Raw genomic sequence first — 25,618 nt, 5'->3', positions numbered from 1 at the left:
ATCAATGTTGTTATGCACCCTGGTATGATCAGATGCTAGTTGTCATATCATATTAGTATGATTATGTTAGAAGAAACTGATCAGGCAGGGATCTTGAAATTTTAGTAGGTAATATGTTGACTTTTAATGGCTGTGTAGCAAAGATTGGAAATACAACTCAGAGGATAATTGCAATATTGAAACATACATGATGATATAGGGAAATGGTAACTTTAGAATTTTTTTTTATCTTTATAAGGCTTGATATGACTTCATTTGGACTATTGTGCGCTAGTCTGGTGTGTCCTCGTTTCCGCGGTTATAATGATACTGTGGTAAGGGTGCAAATGTGTGTGATAGATGAGAGTTGTACTGAAGTGTATAGATTATGAAGACAGATCGAGAATTTTATTAATTGATGGAATTTTAAATTAGTTGAGGGGAAGAGAGGGCATCCATGGAAGTTTAGAAGGAATGCAGTGAAGGAGGGGTGGGAGCTAGATTTTTCTCTCATATAATGGTACGTGACCAGAATGGATTGCCTTTAGAGTTGGTGAATGGAGGCAGTGAATGAATTCAACAGAAGGTATTATTATTATTATTCCTAATACCTCCAAGGAGTCTGAAGACTCATCGCGGGAGGACACCAACAACTATCTCTACACCTAACCTCTACTACGAATCATCTCCATCAACGCCATCTACCGCCCACCTCCAACACCACCACAACAGTAATTTTTGTCTGTAAATTGCGTGTGTTCTGAAGGGCCGATTTGTATGTATGCGGGATGAAAAACCCGAGTTTCCGGGAGAAAAAACCCTGCTACCTCCGTATGAGATCGGCTAACTCACCTATGAATGCTAGTGCGAGTGATATGCGTCCTCCATTGATGAGTAATGCCCTGAGATATATCTTAATAATAATAATAGCTAATCCATCCATATTTTATAATAATAATAATTATTATTACAGTGTGACACCTTCAAGTACTCATCGCGGAGGGCACTCTACTGTACTCCGTAACATATATCTTGCCATCTCCCCTGCTCATTAATTCTCCACACTACTCTCATTTATGTCATCTACCGTCCACCACTATCACCACCACAATCAACAACAACAGTTTTTTTGTCTGTATATTGCGTGAGTTCTAATGGCCAATTTGCATGTACGAGATGAAAAACCAGAGTTTTCTAGGAGAAAAAAAAATCCTGCTAACTCCATACGAGATTAGCTAACCGAAAAAAACTAACTTCAACTGAATAAATCCCATATAAAGATTATGTTATGTCCAGTATAAAGTCTAAAAGTTTCTAAATTTATTAGGTAGCTTATGAGAATAAAATTTTCTGTTGGAGTTGGCTTGGCTTTCTCTACTTAAAAGACAATATATAAACGGTGTGTTGTGTTCTATAAAAGAAAAAAGCCTTGTGTCTGTAAATATTAGCCAGGAGTTTATATATTAGCCTTTAATTTGTGCATTGATTAAATGTCACTGTCATGATAGCTGTTGTGCACAGATGAAAAAAAAAAGAAAAGAAAAAGTCCCTTGTTCAATACCATAGCATTCTTATATCAATGAAAGTTCAGTTTGTCATAACCGAATTCTTATGACACACTGTTAACTGATGTGGCATTGATGGATATCAGTCCCGTGGACTCTGATTCCTTCATCGCTAGGAATGATTCTCGGTTTAGAGGAAGAATGTTTTGAGCACTTGGCTCCGCTATTTAGGGCTGTGTTGAAGGATTTCAATCAGTGATCACGGCCGCCGTTGGGTGTTTATGTTTCCATTTGTCTTTTTCATCGTAATCTGATGACTCACGCATCAGTAGGTTGGGATGGAGTGATGCCTGAGTAAAGTACTTGGTTGCTATCTGGAGAAGAAATGTAGGTATGACTGGCAGGTTTCCGTCTTGATGGAGGATTGCGTTCCTTACAAACCACCGGGGATCAAAGATCATTCTGAGGTATTTAGTTTGGATTATTTGTAATTCGTTGATGTTGCTAGGAGAGGTGTGACTCCACGCTGGTGAACCATACGTCAGAATGGGTCTGATGATTGCCTTGTATTTTTAATTTGTTTTCTGGGCTGACTTTGCTTTTACGGTTGAGTAGGGGGTAGAGTTGAGCAATTGCTGAGTTTGCTTTGTTGCAGGCATGAGAGATGTGAGAGTTAAAGTTGAGGCGGCTGTCTAGTTGAATACTTAAATATACTTAAATATTTGTTGATGGATTTCCATGGAATAGCTGTGTTGAAAAGTTTGACTTCTCCGTATTGTGATGCCTTCCGTCTTGTGAAGAGAATGGCAGTACGTTTGTCAGCATTCACAGATATTCTCCATTTCCTGAGCTATCTTTCCAGGTTTGCTGCTGCGGTCTGCAAGCGCTGTGTAGCAGTACGGCCTGAGAGATCTACTCAAAATTGTCATATCATCCGCATAGTAAGCTGTGGTGGTTGACGTCGTGATAGGAGCGTCAGCAACGAAGATGTTAAAAAGCAGTGGGGTGAGCAACGAGCCTTGAGGAACACCTGCAGTGATTCTTTTTAAAGATGATTTGAGTCCTCTCAACTTCACCTGAAATTTCCGGTTTTTTAGAAAGGAATCGATAAGTTTGATAAGGTAGAGCAGAACTTTGACCATAAATAATTTATAGATGAGGCCTTGTCAAAGGCTTTTGCTACATCCAGAAAAACAGCACCCGTTTGTTGTCTCCAATTGAGTCCAGTAGTACGATTTTTTCTGCAACCTTTCCCAAGCATGAAAGGAGACTGATGGGTCTGTAACTTTGTGGCAACTGAGGTGCTTTCCCCGGCTTATGAATGATAACTATATCTGCTTATTTCAATCGGGTTGATAGTTTAGTCTGAGCATTGCATTTATGATTGCTACCAAGTGCATGACAGCTTTGTGCAGAAGGGCCTTGATTGTTCTGTTGTTAATTTCATCTGGGCCAGGGACTTTTTTGTTGTTGAGCTTCCTAATGATTGAGTAGACCTCTATAGGTAAAGTGGGACAGATATTTTCGCAGTTGTTAGGCTTCTGGAGCGCAGTACTGACTCGACGGTGATTTTTTCTATGAAGACCAAATCCGCATGCACATAATTAGGACTGCATTGAAGTTGAAGAGCTTCAGCAAGGGCTTCTGCCTTTTCATCGTCCCTATAAACTATACCTCTTTCTCCGTGAATGGATTGGATGTTGGAACGGTCCGTACGGATAGCCTTTGCCAACTTCCACAAGTATTTATATTCAGTTTTCAGGGAGCAAAGTTTTCTTTCTCATTTGAAATTCCTGTGGTCTTTTAGTTCATAGCGAAGTAAGTTTGATGCTCTGTTCAGCTCTTGGCGATCTTGAGGAGACAGAGTATTAAGAAAGCGACGTCTGGTTTTATTTTTGTTTTTGATTAGAGCAAGGATTTCTTCTAGAAGTTGGTTTAATTGAGCTGGAGTTGAGATAGAAGAGGCTGCAGTTAAGCTAGTTGGAATTTTTCTTTCCAGGTTGTTGACTGCTGCATCAATTTCTTCACAAGTGGAGATAGGCACTGAATCCATGATAGTGTTGATTGTAGCCTTGAATTTTGTGAAATTGGTAAATGGCTGACTGGGAATAAGTTCCGAATCCTCACCCAGTTTTAGAAGTACTAGGTTGTGGTCCGAACTGAGGTCGTTAACTACTTGCAGCTGGAATTGATGAGATGTGTTTTTGAATATGGCTATATCTAATACATCTGGCCTGCCATATGATCCATAGTGCGTTGGTGCAATCGGGCCTGCGATGATAATATTTCTCAACTTAGCAAAATTGGAAAGGATTTTTCCGTTGTAATTGGTACACCTGCTATTCCATAAGGGATGTTTTGAGTTTAGATCATCTGCTACTATTGTTGCTTCAATAGTGTCAAGCAACTGAAAAAGATCAGAGGATAACAGAGTTCTGCCTGGAGGGTTATAAACAGAATATTTTTTTAAGTTACCTGCATTAACGGTGTAAATTTCTATGCCAGTTTTTTCCGGGTTAGTTGTAGGAATCTTTTTTATCTCATTGTAACGGATGTTTTTCTTGATAAAGATTGCAGTACCTCCACCTCTCGCATTAGGTCTGTCGTTTCTAATTAACGAGTAATTTCTTCGTTTGGGATTATCACATGGCCTCAGATGTGTCTCATTAACTAACATGCTATCAATTTTGTAGTGGGTAACAAATTCATGGAGTTCTAGAATGTTATTGCTGAGTCCATGAGCATTCCAAAATGCAACCTGTAGAATTTATTGTGATGGCCGAATTATCCATTAATCAACGAGAATATGATTTGGGTATTTTTGAGAAATCTATTTGTGTCATCCTGGTTTGGATTTGATTTGCTGAAAACTGATAGCATTTCTCCCAAAGTGGCAGCAAGCATTGCAGCAGAGTTTTGGCTGCTTGGTGTGGATTCTGCCGGCTTGTTGCATGAGGAAACTACAGAGGCATATGATTTATCAGGTGTAATATTCCGCACTTTAATTTCCGATTTAAGGTGTGTGACTCGCTTCTGAGTGGGCGGGGTTACTACCTGCCTAGTCCTTGTCAGGTTAGATGGGTGGAGTGAGCATCCCTTGTAATTTGCAGGGTGTGGGCCGCCACAGTTCGCACACTTAGCAGGTGTGGTTCGTGGTTTGACGCAAGTGTGTGAGGGATGGTTGTTACCGCACTTGACACACTTGTAATCCGCTTTGCATAGTTTTTGTGCATGCCCATACTTTTGGCAGCGATGGCATTGACCAGCTGAAGCCTTTCTTCTGAGAGGCTCAGTCTTGATGACCAAGCTGCAAACTATTTTAAGGTAGTAAATTTCTCTATGATCTTTATTGATCTCGACCAAGACCAGAGGCATAGGGCGCTTGTCTTCTCGGTACATCAACGATATCTTAATCGGCTCTAGGCCTCGTGATCTGAGGTCAGTAGCTATTTCTTTAGATGGTATGGTCTCAGCCAGCCCTCTAATTACCACCTTTAAATTTTTTTCGCTTTTGAGCTGAAATGTGTGATATGGGACTTTTAGTTCATCCATAAGTTTGGTGAGCTGGTAGTCTGTAGAGTTATCTGAGTCCACTAGTGGCTGGTCGTTAACCGGTGACATAATGTGGTGGTTCGAAATTCCTTCTCGTTGAATCCGGATTCCTTCATCTGCACTCTTGGCTGATGTAAATTTGATGTTTGCGTTCTTCATCGTCGCTGTAATTGAAGACCATTTTTCTTTTGTTCTTAAGATTACAGGTGGAATCCTCTCTTTGGGTTGTGCCCTGGAGTCAATCTCTATTCTTTCATCAGTCTGTGCTGTTAAGTCCATTGGAGTTGTTTTTTCCAAGGGTTCATGTATTGTTTCAGGATGTGCTGCTGGCGAACCCTTCTTATGCTTCTTTCTGCTGACAACCTGATAGTCTGTAGCGTTATCTGAGTCCACTAGTGGCTGGTCGTTAACCGGTGACATAATCTCTCTGGTGTTATCTTGAGAAGTGCTGGGGAGAGGGTCAGGGGATTGACAGTCCTCTGTTTCAACCTCTTCTATTTGGTGGATTGCCACTTTTCCTGGCCATTTCCTTTGTAGTAGGCCTCCTACATGCTTGAAGATTGCCAATAACTGCTTGAAATCAAGCTCATTGATTAAGCTTGATTTCAAGCAGTTATTTCAACCTGAGAGAAAATAGTGGTTTCCCGGATTTCCCAAGTAATCCTGTAGACTGAGAATCTACTAGCAAATCCCGTAGACAGCTTCTACGTAGAGTAAGCTTCTACCAGCAAAAAGTTAGTTTGACAAACTGAACTTTCTCTGATATAAGAATGCTATGGTATTAGGTTAATTGTTAGGTGAATAAGCAAATGATGAGGTATAGAGCTGAAAGGAATTTCAATTTGACAAGCTCAAGTTAATAATAGTGGAGGATATTAAAAATCCATTGATATTTTCCTTTTTTTTTAATTTGAAAGTCTTCTCTTTTGCTTACCTAGCATAAAATAATGCTGGTTATTTATTATCCTTTCTTTTATTGTTATTGATTTGAAAGTGAAAAAATTATGTTCTTTAATTTTAATAGACGTAACAGTCATTGAAATGAAAAATGTTGCCCTAACACATTTAGATTGTAGCCTAGACTACAGATCATAGGCAGTGCACAAGTTATCTGGTTCGAGGTTGCATTTTGGCGCTATAAAAGAAATATGTTACATAGCGTTTTGTGGGTAAACTTATATTAAAAATTAGGATTGCGATGTTATGTGTAGTGCCATTTCATTAAATATAATAGTGATTTCTTATTCTCTGTTATTAATCGATTGTCCAGAAAATTAGGTGTGTTAAGTTCATTGGTAAGCATTACCTCCAAGATGCACGATTTCTCGTCGTATATTTCATATATTCATAAGTGTGCTGTACCTATAATGAATTGATACTACCTGAAACAATGTATATAATTATTTGCTGAACAGGTGAATTCGGTAGCGCACTCAGGATTTAATCTTGGGGGGTACCCGAGTTGAGTAGACGATTTGAGAATGCACACTACGCATCGCATACGACCTATGATTGAGCATCTGCAATGATCGCTAATTCGTAAGTAGTATAGAAATAGAAGACACGAGAAACAAATTTAAAAAATGAATTTTAATTAGGAAAAGATTTTTGGAAAATTTTTTAGTGTTTTTTTTTTTCATTTGGAGGGGGCCAGGGCCCCCTCCCCTCTGGGTGCGCCACTGGGTGAATTCATTTACGAGTATAACAAATTTACGCGTCTTACGTTCATCATTCAGACAGTGCTAGTGTGACCACCACTAGTACTTTTTATAATTTTTTTTGTGTTCTATTACGTTCACCAACAGGTAGTACTTTCTTCCTTCTGAATAATAACAACATGAGAGTTAGACATATGAGTTTAATTAATATTTTTCTCTTCTCCCATCTCCCATATGTCACATTCAGTAACACAAGCATGATTTCTCTTTTTTTCCCTCCTCCTCTCACTGTTCACTAACCTTCTCTTCACCCCCAGATCCTCTTATGCAATCTGACTGGCATTAGCCAATGAAAATATTATGAAAGACCATTACAATAATGAAAACAAGTAGAAAAATTATGTATTTTAATAAGAGTAACCGCCTTTTATTGATGCAGAGCGTAATTTCGACCCTATTATGTAAAATTTTATTCCACAATGTGGAGCAAAATTTCTAACTTCAACAATGAGATATAATCGATGTACGAATTTCAATTCATTCCTCGCAGTTGCAGTTTGATTTGAAGTGGGTGTCTGTTCAGTACAGTGGGTTTGAAGTCCAGTGTTTTTATTAATTTTATTATATAGCAAAAGCTTGTTCAGTTCTTCATCAGAAATATTATTTAAATTTTCCTTTTAAACATGGATGATTGGCAAGAAAAACTTTCTAAATTTAAATTTGATCCTAAATCTCTGGGGAAAAAAAAAAAAGCAACTGAAAGAATATTTTCGGCAGTGACAATAAATAAGAATAAAATAAGAAATCAACTACAAACTCCCTTGATGAATGGAGCATGAATGAATGGACTCCTTTTGACAAAAGAAAAATTGAAACATTCATTAGCTACAGATTTTACTGTTTCTGAAAAGTTGATTAATTTAGCAAAATCAGGTAGCGATGTGGTAAAATGCCCTAAATAGAGTGAAACGAAAGCAAATAAAAATTTAGTAATTTTTATTTATTTATTTTTTAGATTTAGTACCTTTTTCTTGCATAAGTTGGTACTAAATATTTTCACCCTGGACAGTATGTTAGACTTCTGTTGACGTATGAAAAGCAATTAGGTGGGAGATTGTCTTTGGCTGGATAATTATCAGATGTTATAAGTTTGCTATGCAGGAGCTTGCAAAAGTCTGATGTCACTCCCTGAAGGTAGTGAATGGAACGAAGTTTTTTTTATTTGCAATACTTTGATGCAAAATGTATATAATAGTTATTTTGATCACACTATCTGAGAGCAAAAGGCCTGAGACCCTGCAATGTAATAGAATATTAGCTTTGCTATATAAGTCTGAGCCTTAAGACTTGGATTTTTTATGATAATATATTGGAGATTCCATTTCCATTAGAAGTATATTTATTTTTCTGTTTAAAGAAATGGTGCTTGACAGTAGGATGGTTCATGGGTGAGAATGGTGATCTAACTTGAATGAATGGAAAGACATGACATACCTATAATGCACTTCTCAGTTGAGACACACACACATAATTAAAAAAATTGACTTCACGTGAGAGCATACAGGAGCGGAGCATTCTCTCTCTCTTTCTCATACTTAAGTCAAAATTATTGACTCCACACAGAGAGCATATGACCTATCACACAATGCCATTTGTGGGAAAGTGGTTAAGGAGAAAGAAGTAAGCTATTCAGGTTTCTTGAAAAGCTGGAAGGAGGGCAGGAGAGTTGCTCATTAGGAAAAAACACTAGAAAGCTGTTTCAAAGAACACAGGTAGATTGGATGAAAGATGATAAATGTTTGTTTGATATGTTTGTGGATTTCACCAGTGGCTTCTCTAGTTCTTACATGATTAGAGGAAAGCAGAGCAATGTCTATTAAAGTTATGACATATTTTGAAGCTTCAATGATTTCAGTATTATAGGGTTTCTCAAAGGAAAAACAGGAATGGAGAGTACTGTATCATCAAAACTGAGTAGGATTTAAAGTTGGAACAAGGAGGTCATTGATATAAAGGAAGAAGGGTTTGAGTGAGAGCACAGAACCCTGGGGTATTTCAGCATTAATAAAGTAATTTGATGAGAGGAAGCCATTCCTCTTGACATGCAAAGAACAACCAGAGGGGAAGCTGGAAATTCAGTCACAAAGAACAGGAAAGAGAGACTATAAGATGGTAGCTTGGTATGCAGGCATCTATTCTATTCATGATGAAATTGCTTTTGAGATATCAAGAGCAACCATATGTTTCTCCAGATCATTCTCTGGTATGTGTCCAAAGGTGGATGAAGTTAGCGAGCAGGTCTGCTGTGGATTATGAATGGCAGAATCCATTTTGGTGAACAGGAATTAACTAATGGTCTCCAGGTGATGAAGAAACTAGCTATTGAAGACCTCAATGACTTTTGAAAGTACATTTGACTACTTCAGTGAAATGTATTAGAAACATACGAGGGCTGTTCAATAAGTAATAAGACTAATTTTACTGTCGTGAAACCACTCATCACAATATTAATTTCTGTGGAATAAAGAAATGTTGCTGTCTGTATTAACAAAAGAGGTTGATAGATGGTGTATATGGGCTGATGTGCCAGAGTGTCATGTGACTAAACGCATGCTTGTTTCGGCACGCCTACGAACCGCGACCAGTCGTCGAAATGGAAGCGTCCTTGGAACAGCATTATGCGATTAAATTTTGCGTGCATTTGCAAAAATCGGCATCAAACACTTGTAACATGATATGCGAAGCTTTTCATGATGAAGCAATGTTGAGGACAAGTGTTTTTCACTGGTATAAAACTTTTAAGGAAGGCAAAATGTGGAAGATCTTGAACCTGAGGGAAGACCTTCAACGTCCATCACAGAGACAATGATCAACACAACAGCGATTTATCATCAAGGAGGATCGCAGAATTACAGTACGCCAGCTGCATGCTGTCCTGAATATTTCTGTGGGAAGTGTTCACTCAATCATGGCTGAACATTTGGGACTGAAACTTGTTTGCGCCCAATGGATTCCCAAACTCTTGACACCAGAGCAAATGCAGCATCGAGTGGATGTGTGCACAGAATGGAAAGAAAGACTGGAACAAGAAGGCAACAACTTCTTAAAATGCATCATTACAGCAGATGAAGCTTGGTTGTATCACTATGACCCTACAATGAAACAACAAAGCAGTGATTGGAAGCATCTGTCTTCGCCTACCCCCAAGAAAGCAAAAACTGTAAAATCGGCCATTGTTTACCAACACACTGTAGAACCCGGGAATACTGTAAATGGCTCATACTATTTTACGGATATTTTACAGACAATGGTACAGCACATCAAAAGGAGGTGTCCATTGCTGAAGAATGGCTTCTTATTGCACCACGATAATGCAAGTCCACTACACCGCCAGCAATATGTGGCCTTGCATTATCGTGGTGCAATAAGAAGCCATTCTTCAGCAATGGACGCTTCTTTGCAGAAGAACAACATAGATACCCTCCATACAGTCCTGATCTCGCACCATGTGATTTCTGGCTGTTTCCTCAGCTCAGGAAACAACTAAGAGGCTGCCATTTTGAAAGCAACAAAGCATGTGTAAAAGCTGTAGAGGCGGTTTTGAAAGAACTTTCAAAAAACGGACATTCACATGTGTTTAAGAAGTTGATGCAACGTTGGGACAAATACATCGCGTCTCACGGTAGTTACTTCGAAAAAGACCATGTAAATGATGACGATTAAAGGTAATCTGTTTTCTGTATAAATATAATCTTATAACTTATTGAACAGCCTCCGTAGTAACATGGGAGCAAGTATGAATAAGTAGTAGTAGTATAAATATAACATAGTACCTTCAATAAAAACTGCTCCATAAACAGAGATTGTAAAGGATCACAAAAGAAAGAACTGGAAGAATAATAGTGAATGTGGTTGAATGTTTGGGAACTTGGATGAGAAGTTTTACAATTGTGACAGAAGGTTAAATTGAAGAATAAACTGTCAAAAGTTGGTTTTTGTCATTTCATTCTCTGATAACAATGAAATGACATCAAAAACACTTTACATGAATGCTGTTTAATGCTTATGGAATTATATATATATATAAAAACCGTTTTTTATATTTAATGATAACTGTTGATGGGACCAACATATTTTGTATGTCTCTCACTCATGAAAGGTCATGCACTATAACACATAGTACTGTGGGCAGGCTAAGGAATTTATTTCTCCAGAAACTCTGCTGTGTAGACCAAACATGCAACTTTGGGCCTCCAGTAAGCAAGATGGTGGTCTGGATCAGGCAATGAAATTCATCTTCTACTTAATGATATTTGCAAATGTTGATCCATGCCCATGGCAGAATTTGAATCCATATATTGTTGGTGTTAGATGGAAAAGTGATGTAGATTTATATATCCATAGTGACAGTAGTAATGATTATTATTACACCTTCCACGGAGTTGGCAAACTTATTGGATGTTCATTCAACTGACAACATATTTATCATATTGAATCTTAAAATTCTTAATTAACAATATATTCTAGTAATATGCTCCATTCACTCAATTCTCCATCTAAAAAATCTACTTGCACCCCCCTTTTCAGTACACTCTTACATAACTTCCAGGGATGGCCTCTGGTTCTTCCTCTCACCTGGTGCTATTTTTATAATTCTCTCTGGATTAATTCAATAAAATCTCCTCACTAACTTATGTCTGTCCTCCTATCCACCAAACTCTGCGATCCACATTCCTTCCACCTCTCTCTCTATAGTTAACATTTCCAGAGTTCTGATATTGTCTGTCATTTGCCTCTGGACCCTCTTCAATTGTTTCCATGTCACAGTGAAATCCTGGTGACCCAATCTGAGCACAATAGTCAGAGTGTGATCTGACTAGTGCTTCATACGTTGGTTTAATTACCTCCTTATCTCTATATGTTTAGTATATACTAATCATAGTGGGACTACAATGTACAGTCTTTGCAGCACTTGCAATATGTCCTCTAAACATCGGTTTATTGTCGACCATCACTCTCAAATCTAGAATCTCATCCACTTCCTGCAGTGCATTGCCATCAATATAGTACATAGCATTATATCTCTGCACTTCAAAATGCACCATGCACTTGTTAATATTAAAACCATAACTATTATTTTTTTCCCAGTCATAAGTCTGTTCAAATCCTCTTGAAGGGAATTAACATCAGCAGTGCTACTTGTGATTCTCTAATTTAGCATCAGCAAACATCTGAAGATCCTCATTCAGTCCACATGATATATCATTTACAAACAAGTCAAACTGCAGGAGTCTCTAAGAACAGAACATGCCCTCTGGTTACCCTCCTTTTTTTTTTTTTTTAAGATACTGTTCCATCATACACACAACTTTCTGGTAGCCAATCCATCTAACTATCCTCTATAATCTATCCCATACTTTTGCAAAGTCCAAGAATATCACTATATGAATCTCCTTTATCAAACACACTTGTTACCTTATTATAAAATGCAAGTAAATGGCTCAAACAAGAACAATGATGTGCAAATCTATGCTGACCATTATAAAGAATACTCAGTCCATCAACTCAATCTTATTTACTATTCCTCACCATTCTCTCTAACATCTTGATTACAACTGCAGTTATACAGACTGGTCTGTAATTAGAAATCTTTGTCCTAGAAACATGCTCATAGAGTGGTACTATTTTGCCTTTTTACATCTTAGGAATCTTATCCACTACAAGACTTTCATATAATAACCATTTCAAGGGCATATCTATTTGTGTGATCTTATTGATATCTAACCTAATCAACACCTGATAAACCTCTGATTCTTTCACTTCCAGTTATCCTAATACCTGCTTACCTTCTACATGTTGCACAGCATCATTTATACCAGTATGCTCATACACCAATAAACTGCTCATTCAATAATTCCACTAAATCTTTTGCAATGGTCACTATGCTGTCATGACTATCCTCCAGTATCAACCTGCCATAATTATTCTTCCTCTTGCTTGTCATATATTAAAAGAAGTCCCTTGCATTAATCTTGGCCTTATTGGCCAATCTCATCTCATACTGTACCTTTTCTTTCTTTACCATACTCATCACCTTCTAAGCCTGCACTTTATATTCATCATGGATCTGATTGCCACCAAATGGCTTACCTTGTCCATAACATTTTCTTTACCAACACAGCTTGGAAAAAAAGAAATTTCACTGTTCATTCATTTTGCTCTTACTCTGATTAAGCACTTAACTCTTGATATAGAGTTATATATTGTACATGTCTTATGAATTTCTGTGAACTGTCAATATCTTTTCTGCACAGCTCATCTATCCAGCATGTTGATGTATAGACCACAGAGCTTCCCATAATCACATATCCTTTTTTTTTGACAGTAACCTTTTGGGGTTTCACCACTTCCCAAACAGGTATCTCGTGATCATTCTTGGCAATCAGATTCATTGTTGATACCTTATTAACAGCTACATCTTGACGTTATCACCAAATCCAAAACACTAAAATCTCAAGTTGCTTTGGTCACATGCTGCTTAAGATGTTTATTGCTCCAGAAATTCAACAAACTCACTCTCCTTGTTCCCATACACTATTCCCTCCTCCTATTCTTTATTCCTGTAATTAAGTCACATCAGGATCACCTTTTTTTTATATCTCCAACTAATTGCCTAAACATTTCAGTCAGTATTCTCTACATTCCCTGGCCTATACAGCATCCTATTAGATATCAATCTGTTAATTTACTTCATGCCACAGATTCAAAATCTGCACATGTACTATCAACTTCCACATTCTGTTTTCCTCTTCAATCATTAACAGTACTGCCCCCCCCCCTTTCAACTTCCTGTCCTTCTGGAAAATTATATATCCTTCCATTTCTAGATATTCCCGATGGAACCATCATCCTCAGACAACCAAGTTCACTTATATTCATTATCTTTGGGCATGTCGATTCAATCAATTCAACAAACTTGGTTCTTATATTCAAATATTCCTTACATTTGTATACAAACAACAATCCTTGTGTTCTTCCTACTAACACCAACATTCTCTACTCTAGCTGCTATACCACACCTGTCTTAGTAGGTGTGGTATAGCAGCTATGACCATTTCCCTGATTCTGACTCTGATTACCATTCATAGCTGTCTCATTCTCACCTTTTATGCATTCCATCACCTTGTCCTCCTGCAACCATATTGTGAAATCTCTTGTGGTGAAAAATAGAAATTTTTCATCTTTTTTTCAAATTTTTCATGAGGGTTACTGATGCCGAAGAGGTTGTTCAGTTAATGAGTGCCCGTTTCGTTTAAAAGCTATCAATCTAGTGAATGCAACATTGAGCTCCCTGTTACCTCTTCACTAGATGAAGAAATGCAGGTGTGTGAGGCCGAGGTATTAGAGCTGTTGCACAAACTGAATAAGAATTCAGCAATAGGGATTGATGGAATATCAGCATGTGTGCTAAAAGAGTGTTCAGCTGAATTGATCATTCCTTTGACCAGGATGTTTAATATGAGTCTCAGACCAGGGAAGATTCCACAGGAATGGAATGAATGTATGGTAATTATTCCATTGCATAAGGGTGGTGCAAAGACCGATGTATCAAGCTATCGACCAATTAGTATCTCAGGAGTGGTGGTGAAGATTTTAGAAAAATTAGTTAGGGCCCGCATTCAGAAATGGGTTGACAGTGAATCTCTACTTTGTAATGAACAACATGGGTTTACTAAGGGAAGGTTATGTTTTAGCAACTTGCTCACATTCTATGACAATGTTACCATTGAACTAGACAAGAGGAATGGATACACCATGATACTTTTGGATTTTGCTAAGGCTTTTGACAGAATACAACATGACAGACTGCTGCATAAATTGGAGAAAATGGGTTTGGGTTATACAACATTAGCATGGATAAGAGGATGGCTGACTGACAGATATCAAAAAGTGGTATATGGGAGATCTGAGTCTGCAAGGTTTAAGGTAACAAGTGTTGTACCAAAAGGATCAGTGCTTGGTCCACTGTTATTCAATCTGTACATTAATGATGTTGGGAAGGATTTTACAAGTGACATACAGCTATTTGTTGATGATCAAAGATAGGCAGAGTAATCATGAATGCTGCTGATATGCAGTCCTTGCAGAATGCTTTGAATAAGCTGGAATTGTGGGCATGGGAAAATGGGTGTCAGTTCAATGTCAGTAAATGTAAAGTCATTCACTTCGGCAAGATTACCTATCCAATGTTGTATTATATTGGTGGAATTAGGCTAGAAGAAACTGATGAGGCTAGGGATCTTGGAGTGTTAATAGATAGGAAGTTGAAGTTCAGGGGCCATGTGGCAAAGATTGCAAATACAACTCAAAAGATAATTGCAATGCTCAAACAAACGTTCACATGTAAAGATAAGGATGTTATTTTTTCTCTTTATAGGGCCTTGATAAGACCTCACTTGGACTATTGTGCGCAGGTCTGGTCTCTTGGTTTCCGATGTAATTCTGATATATTGGAGAGAGTACAAAGGCAAATGTTAAAAATGATATCAGGATTGTGGAATATGAAGGCAGGTTGAGAATTTGTAGATTGCAGACACTAGCAAATAGGAGAAAGAGGGGTGATATGATTGAGACTTACAAACTGCTGAAAGGGTCATACAAGATTTCGATTGATAAGATTTTTTCAATTTATGGAGGGTGGGGAAAGGACGAGAGGGCATCCTTGGAAGCTGAGAATGAAGGCTGCCAAGAAGGGTGTAAGGGCCAGATTTTTCTCTCGGAGGGTGGTGCGTGATTGGAATGGATTGCCATTGGATGTTGTGAGTGCAAGCAGTGTGAATGAATTCAAGAATAAGTATGATAGGTGGTGTGTGTAGTATATGGCCTCCCTCGATGAGTCTCTAACTCCCTGGAGGTCTCTCTTAATAATAATAATATTGATTTTACATGGGCCATAAAATACTTATAATTGAAAAGTGTATATAATCTACTGTAATATAATGTTAGACTAACTGAATGTAGAACCACAAGCAATGTAATAAAAAGATCAGACAGGATTAGGCTAGTAAACTGAAGGTCAACAACAGTCTCAAAGGGTCACCGGACTATGAGTTTTTGCCGCCAAAACCTAACATAAGCGTGGGTGACATAAGGGAGCCTCCAGTAAATCTGGAAAGTTTTGGAAGAAGGCCAAAGGGCAGCCAATAATATAAAAGGCAGAGATTGAGGGGCGAAAGCTCTCTTGTTTTTTGTTCCTGTGGCAAGCTTTTCGAGGAGGGGAAGAGTCGAGGTCCTGCAAGCAGTAGTTCTAGAGATCATGGGGAATTTGCTGGTAGAAGTGGCTGTATTTTAAGATATCCTTCCATGTGTATCTTCTTCGAGTGTATCGATCCATATGCATGCTGATTTGTCACAGCCAATCCAGTTACTGACATCGACGAAGAAATGTAGTAATGTTACAAGGGAGAAAAGCGCCAGACGACTACCGTTGGATGGTGACCGATCGCAAGTTTAAGAAAGTAACCAGCGGAATTCACCCTTAACATTTTTGGATTCAGTACTGTACAATGAAATAGTGAGCTTGTAAGTAGATTGCGTTATGTTAATAACCTAGATTGTGTGTACGGACGATAGATGTTGATTCTGTTTAACTAATGGCATAATGTGTTGAAGAGGTCAGAAAGCCGAAAGTCAGTTTGAATGCGTATAATAGGATATTGTAATCTTGAATAGTGCTTGTGTTATATAATGCTTAGAACATATATAGTATAATTTTGCTTTTTATTATTTATAATGAGAGTAAGGTTATGTGTGCTAAAATCCATCCACTTGTCTAATAAGTTGAGTGTAAATAATCTCTTTGTCCAATGCTTTAAGTGAGCTGTTTTAATGAATGTGTGGAGAATCATGCACGTGATGTCTCATAACTGTTATATATAAATTATCCAAGTTAAAATAAACGTATTTGGTGTTGTTAATAGCTTGTCTGATCTTTGTTAGCCAATACATTGTCTCGTAAAAACAAATTCAACATGTGTGACCTAAGTAAAGTAACAGCCACGATTGAGAAATTCAGAGTCGCTTGAGATTAAAATGATTTAAGAGTTATTGTATGTGCTTAGCTAAAATATTCTCTTGTATATAAAGGAAAGATAGAAAATTCTCTTACATGATCCTTAATGCCGCAGTCATTAACAAAAATAAATTTTTAAGGATTAATACATTGAATTATAGCAACGTAGATTAAGAATTTTGCCCCAGCCAGAGGCTTTTCCTCAGTCTACGATACTAGCACATGTTGAGAGCATACTTTACAGTATTTAAATCGAGGGAGAGAGTAAGCTAAGTAGATTACGAAAGGACTAAAGTTAAATAATAGTATTATACGTGAGTTAGAGATTAGAGCATATAGGCATTTTGTACTAGCTCAAGCAACTACGAAAATAATAAAGTAAGAAGTGAAATACATCATCAAATTCCTGCCATTTAGCCTCAATGGGTGTACAGGATATGATAGTGCTACATGAACAATTTACATCATTACTAACTTCCTACCTACAATTTTCTGCCAAATCAATCTGTTACCTGTCATAGCTACAATATTGTCAGATCTTATATTTATATATCTATCTTCTAAGGCACTTTTTACTGTATCAATCCAACTATATCTTGGTCTTTCTCTGTGTTTTTTTTTTCCTGCCAACCTGGCAGAGAACACTTGTTTGGCTAATCTTTCCTCGCCTACTCTGTTTAAGTGGCCATACCACCTGAGATTAGCTCTGCTAACGCATTCCTGGATGCTGACAAGGTCAAGTTCTTTCCTAATATCCTCGTTTTTTAATATGATATTGCCATTGATGCCATCTGTTCACGCCCTTAATCTTTCTCAGGACTCTCATATCTGCAGTCTCTAGTCTTTGGTCAAGTGTTTTACTTCTGACCCAGCTCTCAGATCCATAAGTTAAAATTGGTTTGAACACTGTCTTGTATACAGCTAATTTAGTGTTTTGACTAATTTCTCTCTTATTCCATATAAATTTATTCAGTTGCCTTCCTACCATACCAGCTTTGTTGATTCTGTTGTCTATTTCCATATTTAATTTACCATCTTCACTAAAAATCGTGCCTAAATAGCTGAAATGTTTTACTTGTTCTATAGGTTCTCCTTTCACAATGCAGCTGATATTTTCATTGCTTCTGCCTATTTTCATTATCTTTGTCTTGTTATTGCTGACCTTCATACCATATCTATCACAACAGTTATTCAATTTAGTCAGGGAATCTTGTAGACTTGTAGGAGATTTACTTAACATCATCTGCATAAAGCAAGGAGCTGAGATTAACATCTCCAATTTTGATATCAGGTTTAATACCACTTTCCTTCATAATGTAATCCATATAGATAATGAATAACAGAGGTGATAATGTACATCCTTGTCTGACACCAGATTTAACATTAAACCATCTCCCTGTATTTCCTTCACTTATAACTGAGAGAAAGACTAAGTATTGCTTGATATAATGATCCACTGACACCATACAACTGTAGCGTTTTGAATAGCTTCTCTCTTGGCACCTTGTCATATGCTTTTTCCAGATCTACAAAACTTAAATACAGATCTTTGTTATATTCAGATGACTTTTCAACTATTTGTCATAAAGTGAATATCAGATCCTGACGGCCTCTTTTTGGCCTGAATCCAGCTTGTTCCTCACCAAGCTTCTCCTCCACAATCCTTCTCAACCGTTTCTCAAGTATACTTATATAGATCTAGCCAGGAACACTCAGTAGGGAAATACCTCTGTAATTCTCACATTCAGTTTTATTTCCCTTTTTATATATGGGTGCTATGAGAGCTCTACTCCAATCATCTAGAATTCGTCCTTCTGTCTAGGCCCTCTGAACTATGCAGTGTAGCCACTGTAAAACTTTTATACCTCCATAAGCATTTCTGGTCTAATATCATCTACTCCAGCTGCCTTTCCACATTTCAGACTTTTGATGGCTTTTTTCTACTTCAAGTATGGATATGTATTCCTGGTTGCATGCCTGGTCTGTGTTTTTTATCACTGTGCTGTCATCATTGCTAGTTTCATTTAGCAATTTTTCGAAGTAATTACTCCATACTTCAAGCATATCTTTTTCTCCAGTTTTCGTATCACCTTTATCATCTCTAACTCCTTTTACAGAACTCTTTCCTCCATTTCTTAGCTTCTTCAACAACCTCCAGAATATTTTGCCACCTTCTTGATATTTATTTTCTATGTTCTTACCAAAGTCTTCCCATGACTTTTGTTTAGCTAGTTTTACACAGTGTTTAGCATTCTTGCATTTGTCTCTGTATTCTCTAAGAGCACAAGCTGACTTATTTGCAAGGAACTTTTGATATGCTTTTTTCTTTTCCTTCACTGACTCTGTTAACTTCTTGTGTCCACCAGGGAGTTCTGATTTTTCTATCCTGGTAGACAACCTCACCACATGCCTCTCTGGCAGAATCAATGAATGCTTTCTTCAGGGCTTGCCACTGAATCTCCAAGGTTTGATTCATGTTCTCAAACTCTTTCATTTTTTCTTGAATAATGTTTGTATATTTTAGTCTACAGTTCACATCTGAGAGCTGCTCAACTTTTATTCACTTTAAAACTTTCTTACATGTTATTCTTTTCAATGTGAAATTCAATTTCATCCTGCTCAATACTAAATAGTGATCGCTTCCAATTTCAAATTCTCTGTACACTCTGGTGTACTGCACCAGAGAGAAAACATTGCTATCAACAATGATATAGTCAATGAGACTTCTTATTCCTAGCCTCTTCTCTCCATGTGAATTTGTGCACATTTTTATGTTCGAACATGTTGTTAGTAATAACCAATCCATGTCTCGAGTAGAAATCCAACAGTATTTGCCATTATCATTAGCTTTGCTCTTTTCTCCAAATTTTCCCAAAATATTTTTGTATGTCTGACAATCATTTCCTACTCTGCTATTTAGATCCCCAACAAAGGACCAACTTTTCATTTTTCATTGTGTCAGTTGCTTTTTCTAAAGCCTCAAAAAATTCCTCCACTTCTACCTTAGGAGAACCTTCTGTGAGACCATAGGCACAAATAAGTCTCATTGTCCAGTTCCACATTCTGAAATTTGCACATCACTGTACTACTTGAAATTGCCTGCTATTCAAGAAGATTAGCCTCTTATTTAGTGTTGAATACTATGGCTACTCCTTCTTTTCCTTGATTGTCATTGCCTGAATATAACATTTTGTATTTATTGCTCAGAAAGAGCTCGTCAGTTTTGGCCATTTCTGTTTCATTCAACCCTATTATGTCTGTCTGGTACTTATTTAATTCCTCAGCTAGCTCCATTTCTTTGCCATTCAGGCTTTTTATGTTGATAGTACCAATCTTTAATTCTGGTGATATTGAGTTGGGGTGTGTTTTAGGATTTGAGGGGAAATACGATCGATAGTGAATGCAGAAGATGTCAAAGTCTTGCAGGATGACTTAGATAGATTGGAGTTCTGGGCTAAGGAGAATGGATGTCAATTTAATGTGACAAAATGTAAGGTTATGCATTTTGGGGTGAAAAGATTAGCAGCAGTATACCACAGGGGTGGAACTATACTCCAAGAGATTGATGAGGCCAGGGACTTGGGAGTGTTGTTGGATAGGCAGATGAAGTTTAGGGGGGCACATTGCGAAAGTAGCTAAATCAGCTCATCAACTCACTTGGTTGTTGAAAAATACCTTAACGAGCAGAGACAAGCAAGTTATTGCACCTCTGTACCGAGCCTTAATAAGACCGCATCTTGACTACTGTGCCCAGATTTGGTCACCTTGGTTCATTCTTGATGGGGAGGAGGTGGAGAGGATCCAGAGGCGAGTGACTAAGATGATAGTAGGTCTATGGAATGAACCATATGAGAACAGGTTGAAGATTTGTGGGTTGCAGAAACTGGTTGATAGGCGGAAAAGGGGAGATATGATTGAGACATTCAAATTGCTAAAAGGATTCTATAAGTTTAATTCAGAGGATATTTTTGAGATCAGGACTGGACTGGTGGTGGGAGAACTAGGGGACACCTATGGAAGCTGGGCAAGAGTGTGGTTAGCAGTGGTGTTAGAGCTGGGTTCTTTACTTTTAGAGTGGTAAATGAGTGGAATAAGCTGCCTGAGTCTGTTGTGGGTGCTATGACAGTGAGCGAGTTCAAGGCAAGGTATGATAGATACTGTGAGAATGTCGTATAGTTGTTTTTGACATGATGTTAGGGCCTCCCTCGATGAGTCTGAGGACTCCCTAGAGTAGCCCGAAAATAATAATAATAATAAATACGTTGAGTTAAAAAGTAACATAATAAACTATAAATATACAAAGTACTAAACATTACAATATCGTTTCTAAATCAATTAGGGAATTAAACAACATAGATCCGAATATAAATTAAATTATACTTTAATAAATATTTCCGATATTTCGGCAACGTCATGTTGTCATTTTCAAAAGGAACTTACAAAAAGGCACATGCACGCAGGCACTACAACACAGTAACTGAGAATGAAGATATGAAGCTATCGTTCTCCTAGAAGTCCTGATGGTGCCCTCTACAGGGCTGAGTAGGTGTTCTTGGCCGTTGGGCTGAAGGTCTGCTGATGTATGCCTCCCAAATTCCGGACAGTTGCATACAACCAAATTTGTTGAGGTTTGAAGAGTTTCTTAGGGCTCAGGCCGATTCCTTAAATTTATATTTGCTACGGGGTATTACTGTAGTTTTCTTCCACCGTATTCTGTGGCGTGTATCCAGAGCATGGTCCTGTACTTGTGAAACCGGATGTAGTCCTTGTGTTCAGAAATTCTGATAAACGCTGTTTGGCCTAGTCTACGAGAATTACAATATCGTCAACCTCTTATCCATTTTCCTCTTACTATACAACCCAATTGACTGTGCTAGCCTGCTTTGCAAGTATCCTTTGATTATTAGCTATATTAAGCTCAGTCAGTATAGATGAAGCCCTTTGGTCGGTATGACCTGGGTTCGATTCCTGTCTGTGACATGAGGAACCTTTATATAGTCTCTTTCGATTAAAGGTGAGTTAGCCGGTCTCAAATGGAGGTAGAGGGTTTTCCCTTCCCGGAAACTTGGGTGTTTCGTCGCTCAGAACAGGCAAAACTGGCCCTTTGAACACATGCTGCTACAGTCAAATAATGCATATTTAATCCTTCATTAGGAGGGCTCAACCAGTCCTAAGGGGGATGTCGAGGAATTGGGGGAATCTTACACGAATAACAAATTAGCTACACTAGTGGTCAAAATTGTGGAAACCTTATGGGAAAAAGTGTATTTCTGAGGTTTGATGGCTCATAACACCACTTTTTTTGGAGTAATACCATAAAATTATATATCAATGGAAAGATAATCAAGAATGTAATGCAATAACGTTTATGAAGGATTTTTTTTATTAGAACAGCAGTTATAAACAAGAAAAGTGAAACACATAGAAACAAAATTCTCACAATGTGAGTTAATACTTAATTGGGTAACTTTTAGTGTTAATTATGGCCTTACAACACCTTCCCATGGAGTGAACCAAGTTTTTTTGGTCTGCAACTGTTATGTGAAACCAAGATTGAATTATTGCTTCTATTAATTGGATTTTATTGGTGGGTTGCTTCTGACTAACAAGTTTCTTTAGTTGGCTCCATAGATTTTCGATTGGTTAAGGTCTGGCCTATTCCCAGACCGTTCCAGCAGTGAAATATGATTATCTTGAAACCACTTTTTGCACACAGCAGCAACATTACATGGAGCTGAATCTTGTTGAAATATAAATGCTTCATTATATTGGAAAAGATCACGTGCGGAAGGCTTCAGTTTGGGCTCAAGTATTTCATTTACGTATTTTTGGGCATTTATATTCCCATTAATCACGCAAATTCTGCCCACACCTTTTGATGTCATACAACCCCAGATCATAACACTAAGTGGGTGTTTCGTGGTAGGTGTAATGCAACAGGATGCAAATCTTCTCCAATTCTTCTCCTTACATATTTTATGCTATCATTACGGAACGGAGATTTTGGTCTCATCACTCCAAATAATACTGTCCCATTGTTCCGCTGTCCAGTTAACAGTTTTAGCCCAGTTTAATCTTTGTTTGAGAGCTAAAAATGGCTTTTTTTGTGGAATTCTAGCATTTAGACCAAATTCCTGCAGTCTGCACTGAACAGTCCTTGCACTCAACTTCACATTGTATTGCACCATTTCATCTTGCACGTATACACTCAGATGATTTTCTTCCGTCACGTAGGCACAGTCCCTCAATTTTTCTATCATCTTTGCTGTTGTGCACCTTTTCCTGCCTTTACCAATCTGGTTTTGTAATGACTGAGACTCCTTATACCTCTTCAAAAATTTAGAAATGCCACCTTTGGTCAAGTTTCCACCAATTTTTCTTCTAATTTCTTCATAACTGTACCCTTTTCACTTAATAGTACTATTTTACAGCGTTTCTTGGTGACCAATCAACTCTTTGTGCCATTTCTTTAATTTTATTACGTTTTACAAGCTTACTAAATGAAAGAACACAAATAAAACCAACCAACTTAATAGCAATCACATAACACACTGACAAATGTCCTCCTCTCAGTTCCAATACATGACATCAATAGCTGAATCCTACTGTGACCTTATTGACTCATTGCCAAAACAAGATGACACCTGATTGGCTCTCTAAACACTCATGCTCATTGGCTACATTCAAATGAAGGAAAGCTTCATATCAACCTAAGCAAGTTGTGCTTCTTTTTTCTGGTTATTTGGCTATAAATTTTCATAGAATACAGATAATTGAACAAACTTTGTTGCATTGCATTCTTGAATAAATTATATTTCCATTGATATATAATTTTATGATTATATGAGCCATCAAACCTCAAAAATACACTTTTTCCAAAAGGTTTCCACAATTTTGGCCACTAGTGTATATTAACCTCTTGATTCTGTGTCTTCTCAGCAAACAATTTCTAAATGGCTAACACCAAACACATTCAGTTGCAATCCATCAACTTTAAACCATTCCAACTTCCTATCATATTTACTCTACAAATTCACAAACTGAGCCCCTTCTTTGCTTCACTCAACTCAGCCATCTTGCTATTTGTTATCTCTGCTCTCCTCTACTCGCTGTTGTCATATCTGGGCAACATACAACTTTTACACCAACACCATTTTTCTTTACATCCTGCAACTTCAAGTCTCTCTGAACACTCCTTTTTTTCCGCCAACTAAGTCATTTGTGCTCGCATCTTCCACTACTTCTGATGCTCCCTCTTTCTTGCTCTGCCAAGCATCAATTATTTGTTTCCACCAAGGAAGCACATTTTGTATATTTTATTGAGTTCCTGTACAATAATGCACGATTATCCTTTGAATTTTTTTCTTCATAATACTTCCTCCTTCTCATTCACAGCAGGCAGTCTCTTCTTTAGGTGTTTGATCTCATCTTCCAGATGCTACATTTGACTTTCATTTTCAACTCTTGTGGAGGGTCTTTTTCTATGTCCCTTTGTTATCTTGACTAACACTTCCATTTGATTTTTGTTGACTACGGGCAATACTAGCCCCCATTTCAAAACACCAACCTATCAATACATTTTTCACAAACATTAATGAATACCTTCTTTTCTTTCACTCTAATAGTCCAGAAATCATTCACAATTTTCAGTGCATACGTGAAACAATCATTGCAATGCATCTACCGGGAAAAATCCAGGGCAGAACTCTTAGTGCCAAAGCTTTCCATTCTGCACATCTGTGCTTCTTTCTAGATGCCATTTTCAGAAAGCAGAAGCAATAGGAACAAATGAGCAAAAAACACAAACAAAATTCAAACACCAAATGTTAATAAAAAACACTTGTATTCAGCATGAAAAAAAATGAAGCACAAATATACAAAGCAAAGCCACACTATATACTATTTAAAAACACTTTTCTTAGCACACAGCTGAAATATACCACTGTTTGTTAGTGACCTCATTAATGAGAGTAATTATTATTATGTGACACCTCCTGGGAGCCCAAGGACTTATCTTGGAGGGCATGCTGCTCCACTACATCTAACTCACCATTTCCCTTACTTGCTCCTCTGAATACATCGTATGATGCTACTATTACTAACATCAACACTCACCATCAACACATAATATTTTTTTGTCTATAAATTGCTTGTCTTCTAATGGTTGATTTGCCTTTATTCAGGATAAAAAGAAAACCTTGCTATTGCTGTATGAGATTGGCTAACTTGCCTTCATTTGAAAACGCCCACATAAAGATTCCTCTTGTCATGATGAGAATTTAACTTGGATCTTTTCCAATCAAAAGGCACAATGTCCCATTCTTCCAGTTGTGCTATGGAGGCACTTCGGAGGAAATTTGTCATGAAAGAAATAGAAATGTTGTGAAGAACATAAAATGGAGGAATGTCTTAGCATAGTTGATGGAATAATTCATATTATTAAATGGAGGTTAAAATCTTATTGATAAACTTAGAAAAATATGCCAAGATATGCGAAACAAAAAGATGAAAAATTAATGAAATACTTCAGTCTTGTTACTAATTTGCAAGGAAAAATGTAATGAACATAGATTTACAAGTTGTATAAATGTTAAACCATGCTGTCGGCAGAACTAATGATTAAGCTAATCATGTAATGAAGGTAGATGAATTTCTTGATGCTCTCAACCATGTACAAAGGTCTTGGAGGACTGAAACAGTTCCATTCACTTGTGGAAGAAGAATCAATCCAAGAGCTAAAAGTGAAAAGCTATAGGAACTAACTGATGGGATTGCTAAAGCATTCTCGTATTATGGATGAAAATTGGACGATTCTGGAAAAAAAAAAAAAAAAAGACTGCAGAATAGATTGA

General features: G+C 37.5%; 1 protein-coding gene across 4 annotated transcripts in view; it reads left to right on the top strand.

The window, feature by feature from the left end:
* The first annotated feature begins 6,170 nt into the window (after window positions 1-6,170).
* dgt6 (dim gamma-tubulin 6) overlaps window positions 6,171-25,618 on the top strand; it is a 248,962-nt gene continuing 229,514 nt past the window's right edge. For 2 of the 4 annotated variants that reach the window (XM_090406341.1, XM_090406340.1), the window contains exon 1: window positions 6,171-6,575. In XM_090406341.1, coding sequence (XP_090262467.1) covers window positions 6,562-6,575 — 14 coding nt within the window. In that variant the 5' untranslated portion in view covers window positions 6,171-6,561. The remainder of the gene's footprint in view (window positions 6,576-25,618) is intronic. The other 2 variants (XM_090406343.1, XM_090406342.1) reach the window with 2 other exon arrangements.

Source organism: Typopeltis vanoorti, chromosome 16, assembly GCF_054136105.1.
Source record: "Typopeltis vanoorti isolate ZY-2024b chromosome 16, IOZ_Tvanoo_1.0, whole genome shotgun sequence".
Lineage (NCBI taxonomy): Eukaryota > Metazoa > Arthropoda > Arachnida > Uropygi > Thelyphonidae > Typopeltis > Typopeltis vanoorti.
This window is presented reverse-complemented; position numbering and strand designations above follow the sequence as displayed.